The 11,686-nt window shown below is 38.2% G+C and overlaps 1 protein-coding gene across 1 annotated transcript; it reads left to right on the top strand.

The window, feature by feature from the left end:
- The first annotated feature begins 8,280 nt into the window (after positions 1-8,280).
- LOC108240344 (G0/G1 switch protein 2) lies at positions 8,281-9,674 on the top strand. The gene is made up of 2 exons (XM_017423737.3): positions 8,281-8,403; positions 8,706-9,674. The coding sequence occupies exon 2, from the start codon at positions 8,752-8,754 to the stop codon at positions 9,115-9,117; it is 366 nt and encodes a 121-aa protein (XP_017279226.1). The 5' UTR covers positions 8,281-8,403; positions 8,706-8,751; the 3' UTR covers positions 9,118-9,674.
- The last annotated feature ends 2,012 nt before the right edge of the window (positions 9,675-11,686 follow it).

The following is an 11,686-nucleotide window of genomic DNA, read 5'->3' as shown; positions in this document are numbered from 1 at the left end:
TTTTGTACGCCGGCATCATCAGTGCCCTGTGAGAGGGTGTTCTCAAAAGCAGGAGAAATGGTTTGTAAGCGGCGCAATCGCCTTGGCCCAAAGATGTTAACGCAACTGATGTTTCTAAATAAAAATGTGTGAATGAACCTTGTTCAGTCTGTTTCCAGTCTTTATTGAAGTTGCCTGCAATTACTTTTTAAATCCAGCAGATGTCACCATTGAGTGATACAGCAACACAGTTTTAACACAGTGTCAACACAGTTTGGGAAATGTGCCATACACCCAATGAGGCTTCATCTGCCCATCCAAAGTCAATAGTTAACCAGACTTGGTTAGAAACAGTTGCTGCGAATCTAACCCAGGAGGTTCGATGCTCCAGCGAAGGTCTGGTCTCAACTGAGGCTTAAGTACTGGCAGTCCTCATTAACCCAAATCTGGATCACCTGTGAAAGTAAGAAACTGGAGGAGCCGCCCCAAGGCGGGGCTAAAACTCCAGATCCCTACAGAAAACATGCAGGATGGTGGCCCTCGAGGACCAGGGTTGGCCACCCCTGGCTTAGACAAAGCTCTTGGACTTAATAGAGAGTCTGTCACAGCAGACTTTCTAATCTGGATCAGCTGAAGCTGATGCAGAAGGGTAATCTTTCAGTATATTCTGCTGGAGCCAACCAGCAAAAAGTATAAAGGGAGAAGCCTTTATTCTACCTTCATTCTTCTTTTATTTTCACCCACATGTAGATATGCTTAATATTTACTTTGATACTCTTTGTGTGTTTACATTTTTATACCCTTGCATGGATCAACTATAACAAAGTGAATTTCTCACTGGGATTAATGAAGAAGAATAAATGGCAAAAGAAGACTTTACAGGAAGGCAGACAAACAGAGCGCAGCTGTTGCAGTGTCAGAGGACCAGGTTTATAGTTAACAGAAGGAAGAAAAACATTTAATTCTTGGTTCTGGACAGAGTGCTACCCAATAACACTCTGTCTATATACAGTCTATATACAGGGAGTGATTGACAATATTGATAACAGGTGTGGAGAAGGAACTGGAGGGGAAACCTGAGGAGAGGGAGTAAGGCAGCAGGGCGAGGGAGAACAGGGGAACAACAAATAAACAAAATCTAAGGATAACCGAAATGCTCAAAACACAACTAAACAGGTCAAAACAGTGCAGACTACGACAGTGAGATAGTTAAATCCACTTTGGAAAGTTTTATGTAGATTTTGAGAGTAACTTTGGGGGTTGGAATTTAAGGAGGCTAGTTATTACTGGAGGAAGTTCTATGTTCTATGTTGTTTGTCAATGCCATATGAATCTTCTAGAACATAAAAAGGAATGAAATCGCCTCCATCAAATATATTCCCTAAATCGAAGGTCCGCAGCCCCCGGGCCCCCGGGGCAAATTTAGCATGTAAGTACATATCATCTGTGTAGAAGCAACTTTGCATTTTAGACAAACTGAAATTAAAGAACCTTAAAGACAATAAGTTGGTATGTGACCTTTTGACAAAGCCTACTTACAAACACTCTGCCAGTACACATGCTAATTGTCAGCTAAAGTATTAACTCAGGACCTGCACGATGTCTAAGGGCCCCCCAAAGCTGCTTTCAAATAGTGAGATTAATACTAAAAAGACTTAGATATATGCTTTTCTACATACAGTATTTTTGACCCACTTTCAATACCTTTAACATAAAAATTATAATTAAACTTTATTTTGAACACTACACAAAATGTGGCCTGTACAATTTCTTTCAAGGATTTGACAGAAAGCTTTTGAAGAGAGAGATTTTTTTGACAAACATGAAAATTATTGAATTCAAATAGTTGAGGCCTGTTACTCTGAAAGGTGCTGTTTCTGATTTGACAGCATTACACATGTAAATAAAGACAAGTCCACAATCAGAAACTTAAATTTGGTCTGAATTTTGGTCAAATCCATAAGTGTGCCCCATAGCCCCACATTACAACCACCACTTCTGCTCACTAGCTCTGCAATTTGAAGCCATAAAGTTATGATCACCAAATGAAGCCACAGACCACAACCTGCTGTTTATGTTCTACTGATTCTTCTTTTAATGGTAATTAAGGCCAAGTTTTTATGCAAAATTGGAACAATGTTGTTTTTCTCTATGTGTCAGAGTGGAAGTATTTTGAAACGCATCGTTTTCCCTGAAAGCAGAAGTGTTCACACATGCGGACTACAGTTGCAGTCAGTCAATAGTTAGTCTGCACATGCACTAATAGATCAACAACAGTAACAACGGCAGGTAGAATACTGTTTGTGCTGCTCACTCTTTTCAATTTATCAGAACTTCTGACACACTGTCAGTCCAAATGGTTTGTGTTTTTTCATTTTGAATAGTAAGTAAGTAAGTAAAGTTTATTTATAAAGCGCTTCTCACAGACAACATCACAAAGCGCTGTACAATAATAAAAACAGTAAAAACAAAAATCCACCTTAAAAACCATACCAAACACAAAAAACACCAGAAGAAACAGAACAAAATCAAGAGATAAAAGCCTGGGAAAATAAAAATGTTTTTAGCTGCTTTTTAAAAACCTCCACAGAGTCAGCAAAACGGAGCTGCAAGGGCAAACTGTTCCACAGTCTTGGGGCCACCGATTGAAAGGCGTGGTCCCCTTTAGTTTTTAACCGTGTTCGTGGAACAACCAAAAGATTCTGACTCTCAGAACGAAGACCACGGGGCAGCGGAATATTTATTTAGAAGTTGACAAAGATAGTCAGGAGCCTGGCCATGTAATGCTCTGTATGTGAACACAAGAACTTTAAAACGAATTCTAAAATCAACTGGGAGCCAGTGTAATGAATACAGAACAGGAGTGATATAACAAAATTTACTGGATTTGGTGGGGAGTCTGGCTGCCGCATTCTGTACAGATTGCAAACGTGAGCTTGAGGCTTTATCCAGGCAGGAAAAAAGGGCATTACAGTAGTCCAGGCGAGATGATACAAAAGCATGAATGATTTTCTCTAGGTCAACTCGGGAGACCATTTGTCTGATTTTAGAGATGTTTCTTAAATGAAAGAAACAAGAACGGGAAACAGCCTTAATGTGTGAGTCGAAGCCTATTGAAGAATCAAATGTGACACCTAGATTTTTTTACCTTCGATTTTACTAACGGGCAAAAAGATGCAATTTTCTGGCTGATATTGTTGTGTAGATGACTGGGAGAAATAATCATAGTTTCTGTCTTACTGGTATTTAGAACTAGAAAGTTACTGGAGAGCCAATCACTGATACGGGACAAACATTGGACGAGGGTGGCCAACCTGTCCAGTTGATGCGGTCTAAATGAGAAATACAACTGAATGTCATCAGCGTAAAATATGATAAGAGATATCTGAAAAAGACTGAATAATACCAGCAAGCGGAATAATATAAAAAGAAAACAGAAGTGGACCCAAAACTGAGCCTTGTGGCACCCCACAAGATAAGGGTGCATCGTCAGAGGAAAATCTATCCGTCTTAATGTAAAATATCCTGTCAGATAAATATGAGGTTAGCCAGTCGAAAGCTGAGCCAGAAATACCAGCCAGGACCTTTAGCCTGTTTAACAGGATTGCATGACCGACAGTGTCAAAAGCACCTGTCCTCATGTTTGAGACTGAGGTGTCTGTGCACATGCACGTTTTGACGAAATACAAAAATCACAGCTCCAGTTAGTAACCTGGCATGGAAACTACAGCAGGTTCAACACCTTTTGCAATCTTATCTAAACAGTGATTGTGATGACAGCATTACCGTGTGAATGTGTAACATTTTTACAATTAACATTAGAAAATCTATAATGTTTCCAGGAGATCCTTTTATGTGTAAACTGGGCCTAAATGAGGATGAAATGTTTTTCCTTATTTTAATAATATATTTTGGTGCCTAACTTTGTGCATTAATTATGTCAAATACAAACTCATAGTAACTGTTTTATATTTGCATTACTTTTTAAATACTTGACTTGTCTTATGATCTCATATAACATCCCTGCCCAGTGACTCGGGCAGGGATGTTATTTAACAACCAATACCTTTCTTATATATAAAAATGAAAATTTTTATGTTACATAAAAATAAAAAGCGGTAAATCCCATGTGAGTTGTATTATTAAATGATAGAATGACAGAACTTAAAGTAAAACATTGCTTTCAAAAGTCAATAAGGCAAAATGGCTCATCACTACTCAGCATCTTCAATAAAATGTTTCTTTTGCTGATTAAAAAATAAATGCTGTGTATAGACGCCAATTGTCATAATTTTTGTTCATGGTTCTGGTTTTATTTTGAAGGGGAAGAGAAATTGAGTGTGTTTGCATCTGTGGGAAAGGAAAACAATTTTAGCGTATTCACAGGTAAGTATTGTCCAAAAGGTTATATTCATAGAAACGTAGGATTAGTTCTAACTTTGATCATTTTTGCAGGTTATTTAAGAAAGGGGAAATGGGTTCCAAGAGTCTGGTAAGGTAAGTAATGTTTCCAGGGAGAGCAGGTAGGCTGAGCTAACTTCTGAATGATGCTTTGTAGAGGAATGAATGCAGAGGAGATCACCTTGAGATTTGATTTGGAGGTTGGTTTAATGGAGAGACAAAAAAAAAAACAACAAAACAACATAAGATATGACAAGAGACCCAACACGGAGGAGAGCCAAACAGGAGTCTTTTCTTCAAACACACTTAAATGATTACCTGGTTGAACCAAGATTAGTCACCAATGACATTCAACGTTCCAACCCTGAATAGTTACTATGTAGACTCAGCCTGAAGTAGCCCTACAGTCATCCAGAGTCACAGGTCCAGTTCTCCTATAACCTTCACACCTTCCCTATCAAGTCTCCTTGGATCAAGTGCTGACAGGAGAGCCAGCCCCGCCCAACTTAGTAGACATCCTCTCAGACTCACCCTGAAAAGGAAGAGGTAACCTCCTAACATCAGATTTGAAAGCTGTGAGGTTCCCTATTATTATTATTATTATTATTATTATTATTATTATTATTATTATTATTATTACTAACAATAATAACAGTGATCAATTCTGGCCCGTGAGCAAATTGTGTCAGTAACCCCTGTAAAAAGGGGTAATAATTTTTTCACACACATGCACACACACACACACAAACCCCTTCAAGAAGCTTATAGACCATCATTTCTCACTCATTCCTTTTACTGAAACAGACACAACAACAATTAGATTTCCACATCATATATGGGCATATTAAATGCCCATATATGATGTGGAAATCTAATTGTCAAACCAGCAACAGACTGTGCATATTTTTATGTTTGTTAAAAATATTTGACAATACCAACCAGAACATGTCCAACTCGACATTACAATGAATTTTGCCCCATTTTAATATATTTTTATGAAGAAAATTGTCAGAGTCTGGTGATCCTGGTGGTTTTTGGGTTCTATTCTGTCATTCTCCAGTAGGGGGCTTCAGCACTTCTGGAGGCCCTGCAGACAGGTGTTCCTCATCTCAATCACCTAGGAGGCATTTAAGGAGTTGGCAGCCAGCACCTCACTGTCAGAGTGTTAACTCAGTGGTACGTGTGTTACTGCCCTGGCTCTGGTTCTTGTCATAGAACTATTTCATGTTTGCTTGCCTTGTTTCAGGTTTTTTCAAGTTAAAGTATTTCTCATGACCAAGCCGTTCTACAGTCCTGGAAGAGTTTCTCGTGCCGTCTCGCTCCTGGATTCCCGCGCTGCCTAACCACCCGGATCGCCTCCTAGACCGAAGCCTGCTCACCCTCACTACCACCTGGATCCAACCCAGATTCTGCTCCTCTCTCCCCAGCCGTCCAGTACTCCACGCCACTGTAAGCTGTTGTCTGTCTGGAACTCTTTCTGCCACCTTGTCAAGAGACTTTTCTAATCACGTGTCTCCACTCACAGTGACGTGTCCAATCCTGAGTTGCTGTTTCAGAGTCCAGACGGACTAATTAATAAAACCTAATTGTAAATTTACTTCTGTCCCTTGAGTAGTGTTCTGCATGTGGGCTAAGACCTTAGCTAAGACCATGACAAAAATGCTGAAATTTGTGTTAAATTACCCCTTACCCGTCTTTGTTTTCCCAGAAAAACTCAGAGACCCAACAGTTGGTGTAATTGTGTCAGAAGGAACTGATGAATAATGTTTCTGAGATTACAAAACATTACAAGCATTTCTTCACTTCCTGCCTTGACTCACGTCAGCCATAACTGCTGCTGATGGGTGAATGTGGAGTTTGCCTTCTGTATGAGTCCAGTCTGTCCCGCTCCTCTCTGAACACAGATTAAAGCTGGTTTTACTGCAGTGAAAGGTCACAGAGTTACAGGGTTTCTTCAACCTTTCCCCTAATAAGTTATCTGTCTATCTGTGTGAAGGATCAACATGGGCTCCATCAGCAGGTGGACAAACCCAGGACACATGCTCATCTAAACACAAACAGCAAACCACTCAGGGACCAATACATATGAACGCCTGACATTTTGAAGTGGTGTTCTGTAGAATTAATATCTTGCCTGTTGTAGATAGCTCTTTGACCGACTTTAGCATGGAAAGTTTAATTTTGACTAAACTGATGAGCTAATGGATGGTTTAAAGATAGTTAAGATGAAAGTGGATTGTTTTTGTCTTCAAGCCATCTAGATGCATAACAACAAGAGAGAGGAGTTCCCCCTAATGGCTAGCTGCAGTGCAACTTTTAAGCCCTGAACTTCCATGTAAACATGTTGGACATTTTCCTGACAAAAAAAAAAATACACTTCAGATACTTTTTTTTTAGCTACTGTACTGGATGTTTCTGGGGTTAAAAAGTCTGCTTAGCTGCCAGCTGATTAAAGATCATTTAAAATATCCTTAAGAATTATCTGAATAAATGTTTTTTTGTTTGTTTGGTTTTTTTTTGGCTAAAAGTTTTAATGAACTGTTTGTCAAAATCCTTCACAATAAAACATTACAGTTTTGTTTAAATTTTTTAAATAAATAGCTCATGAATCACAGAGCAGATTTTAATGAAATTCTCAGAAAGTAATCACTTTTGTAATCACAACTGATTAACCTTTAAAGCAATCCAATTCAAAATATTATACATTATTATTTGAATAACAATAGGATTTTTCACCAAGACATTTGATACATTTTTACTTGAAATGGCCACCTCCTCAGTAGATCACTGTCAATGCTGTCAGTCTGGGTCAAGTGTGAACGCTGAGTCAGCAGTCAATTTTAGTGTCTTTCTGTACATTTTTTTTATTTTTTGCAATTGAACTACTTCTGCATAGTTTGTGCATTTTTAGACATATATACAAACACAAATTTAGATATTTTTGAAAGTATAAACATTACAAAAACAAAAGTCATAGCAATTGTCTCCTGAATGAGCTGAATGTTTTGACGTTTATTTACATTTATTTTTCCCACAGAAATACATAGAGAGCTCCTAAATTACCTTAAAACATTGCTCCCTTTTAAATATGCTTCAACTTACTTGCTTTATTTTTGTCTTTTGCTACTTTTAGATTTTAGCAACAGTTCAGACACATAGGGACTATGTTAAGATTGTGTATTATTCTGTCCTTTTAGCTTTTAGCTACCCTTTTGCTACTTTTTGTTTGTAGCCAGCCTTTTGCTATCATTAACTTCTGATAAGCTTTTCATACTTTTAACAAAGCCTTTAGTACTAGAAGTAGCCAGTACCCGCCTATTTTAGCTGTACCAACTCAGCTTTAGCTTCTCCAGCAATCATTTAGCATTCACACTGCATTTTCACAGAAAGACCAAAAGTGCCAGTTTGATTAACCTCGGTAAAAGTCTACACTGGTAAAGTGCTTTTGTTTGACTAAATACAGGATGACCAATATTACATATCTCAAAATTACAGACAAATATTGTGTAGACACATGCTGTACATGTTGCTTTGGAATTTTTGACAAAATCTCGCAGAATTGAACAATTACCTGACAAATAATAAAAAAACAACAAAAAATACTTTTTATAATTAATAACTCCAGGTTATCAATATAACAAAAATGTATTAAGTGAACTATAATGGAAAGATTTACAGAACTTTTGTTATAATTCTGTACTAAAACTAGTTTAAGCTGAATTTATACTGTAACACAAAACCCTAAAGGTCCAAGATGCGTGTCAGCACAGCAGTACTAGAACAAAAGATTAGGAGGCACATGAGGACCAGTGCTGACTGGGGAACAGGCCCACTATCAACTGGGTTAAAGGTTCTGGCTCAGAGACGTGACTCCATTATTATTCAGTGGCTGTCACTGTGGGGGTGGGCAGAGTGGTGTTATAAAAGACCAGAGGATCCAGAAAAAGTTGGTTCCTTCCATAAATGCAAACTCATTCCCAGGCTGAAGCTGTGAAATCAACAAACGTCCAATTTTTTTTCAAAGTAAGTACAAATTACTTCTTCCAGAACATTATGTTGAGGAGCTACAGCATACACACTGAAATTAGGTCAAACTTTCTCTGTGACATTTTTTAAATTAAATCAGAAACTAAAGGTTTGATTAATTTGTGCAGTAGTTTAGTTAGCAGTACTGTAAAGATAATATTCATTGTGTTTACTTAAAATCATAAAAACTCTAGAGTTAGAAAGTGTGAATAGAACATGACATTTCAACAATCATGTGTTTGGTAGTTTTACATTAAAGCTGTTTCATTAACAAACCCAACTTTATGTCCCTCCTGTAGAGCAGTGCACATCAGTTGTGTCTGAGCTGAAGCAGAGCTGCTGGAAATGGAGAGCATGCAGGAGCTGATCCCCTTCGCCAAAGAGCTGCTCAGTCAGAAACCAACTCGGAACCTGCTGAAAGTCTACATGCTGGGCTCCGTGTTCGCAGTGCTGGGCACGGCCATCGGACTGGTGGAGACCCTGTTCCACCCCTTCTCCTCCGGGGAGCCACTAGATGCAGAGATGTTCCTTCTGATGGCCCGAGAGCAGAGAGAAGCTGAGGCACAAACCAACCTGGGAGCTGAGGGGGAGGAGGAGGAGCGGGAAGAGGAGCTAGCTCAAGAAAGCAAGGCCAAGACCCATAATTGTGTCCCAACCAAGACTCATAAACTGAGCCAGCGGAGCCCGGCCAACCGCCTGCATGCTTCTTAAAACCAACAGGGTCAGAACTGAGGGACTTGAGATATTTATTGGAGATCTCTCCTGCCACACCACTGAGGCTTGCAAAATGCACACCACTATGAAGCTATACAGAAGAATAAACCACAATTTCCTGTCGCAACATTGATGATAGTGTTGTCCTATACTGTGAAAAATGTCCTACCAGTTTTTGTCTGACAGATGACAGATAGTAGAGACAAGAATGTTTTGGTGAATATTTCTTTGTGGTGTAGATGAGAATGTCTAACAATAGCTGGGTGGAACCTACAGAACACTGACACAGAAAAGTCAGAACCAGCAGTTGAACGCTGAAGAGAAGAAACTGAACACATATCTCCTCTTTGTAAGTAAAATGAGTCAGGAGTTGATAAGGAGTACCTGAAGGCAGCATTGTGATGTCTAGCTGTGAGAAAGCTGCTGCACAGCACCACCTGGTGGCTATTTCAGAACTGCCACTACAACCTACCGTAAATGAGACACTATGTGTAAATACTGTAAATAAAGTTTGTATTTGTTGTTTTTTTACCAATAAAATTTGTCTTGTTTAAGTCTGGTTCAGTTCTGTTTTGGTTCACATTCCACAAGAAACGTCAGAAGTTGGAGTAATTCAACAGGCCAAACAAAAAAGATAAAGAAAAAGGAGAGAAACCTTACAATAGGTAAAAATATAAAAATGACACCAGTAGTTCCCAATAAAATTTTATGGTAGCTAACACTCTTAGCTTCTAAAGATTACATTAAGAATGAATAATATGATGCTCAAAGTTGACCCAAATGTTCTTACACTGTAAAATACATTTTTCCCTGTTTGTATTTTTAGCTTATTAATTTTGAAATTCCTTTGCCCACCTACATTAATATCTTCATAACATCTTAAGTCTTGAGGCCAGCCAGGCTAGAGGTCAAACTCAACCATATAATGCCAGAAATAGGTATAAGTATTAATGTTAGCTAAAAAAAAAAGAAATAAACAAATAAAAATTCTGATAGGTGTGCTAATATTAGTAATAATAGACTAATAAACTGCTGATAATCTGCTTACCCATTGGTTTGTTTGTGAAAAATAAATGTCATGGATTGTAAATGCCTGAAAAAGATTGTGATTTGATTGTCAAGGCGAAGCATCAAAAATAACAAGTAACAATAAGTATAAATGGTAGTGAGTCAGTGTCCTCAGCAAGTATGTACCGGGCCACATGCACAAAACAAAGTGCACAAAATCCACAACAACAACAAAATCTGCTGATCTGCAGTGAACCAGAAAACAAGAAACAATTCCTTGATGCTTCACAGAGACGCTGACATTAATACAGATTTATTGTTTGTTTGTTGTTGACACATCCAGCTATGTTTCTGATAAATAAAATGAAAAAATACTGAATAAAGGCCGTCATTATTCTCCAAACCTAGAACTTTTATTGACTTTTAACTTAGAAATTGAATAAGAGACCATAAATTTACAAAGATTCTTGTTATAAAGGGGTCTGGAAACAGTCAGGGATCATCTCAGCTCCAGTTTACTGACAAATAAACGCACTGACATGGACTGTAAGGGCCAACCAGGGGCCACCACGGCCCCAACAACAAATCAGTCTCTTAATGAGCTTTCTGTGACTCTGAAATGTTGGGACAGACACTTTATTTGAAACATAAACCTATAATATACAGCCAACATTCCTCAGGAGGTAAAGCTGCTGCTGAGTTTAATTTCACTTTATATTTGATTATAAACAAAGCAACACATTTAACCAATCAGATTGTGTGTCCATAACATTACCGTGGAAACGGCTGATGCGTTCCTAAAATGCTGTGAGGTCACAAAAGTTTCATTCTATAGAATCTGAAGAATCCTGGATCATTTCCCTCACTGCAACAGGAGCGAACGGTGTGTTTTCACAGCCAGACAGGAGCGAAACAGCGAAAGGTTTAATACCTGAGAGCATTTTATTTTTCTACTAGAGCCATCAGCCAAGTCCATCTGAAGCTGTCAGGTCAGTGTTCACAGGGAGAGGCTTAGTTTGTACTTCAGATCAACAAGCTTTAGGGATATTTCAAACTAAAGTAATACTTCATATCTAAAAGGTTGTTTAGTGGTTTCAAGCTAACAAAGTCTTAGTATATTAACCTATAATGAAGTGTATCACTGAAAGAACTCATTCAGACAGTCAAAATGCTCCAGTCTTACAGGAACACAACCCAGACTGACTCTGTTCAAAAGGTTTTATTATCGTGCTGCTTTTACATGTTACTGCACCAAGAATATTATTGAAATTGTGACAATTTTGGTCAGTTTACACCTAAAAGTAGCATTGTAGTTAAAGTTTAAAAGCTGATCTTTAGTTGTTGTGTAGATTAATAAGCATGTATCTGATTGTAGAAAGTGATTTTCAGTGTGTTGTTAGTACCAGTGTGTGTGATATCTGTGAGAATGATGATTCAGCATTCACCCTGTTTTTATTTGCTCTGTGTTTTATGGCATCAAACTTGATGCTATTTGAACTGTTCACATCTAAAAAACAATCCGTTTGTTCAGGAGATGAGTGCTAAGACTTTTATACTT

This window comes from Kryptolebias marmoratus, linkage group LG4 (genome assembly GCF_001649575.2).
Source record: "Kryptolebias marmoratus isolate JLee-2015 linkage group LG4, ASM164957v2, whole genome shotgun sequence".
In the NCBI taxonomy this organism is placed as follows: Eukaryota; Metazoa; Chordata; class Actinopteri; order Cyprinodontiformes; family Rivulidae; genus Kryptolebias; species Kryptolebias marmoratus.
Note: the sequence above shows the minus strand (reverse complement) of the source record. Positions and strands in the feature narration are given on the sequence as shown.

Coding starts and splice junctions, on each gene's coding strand:
- LOC108240344 (XM_017423737.3), top strand. CDS start 8,752: ATGGAGAGCATGCAGGAGCTGATCCCCTTCGCCAAAGAGCTGCTCAGT.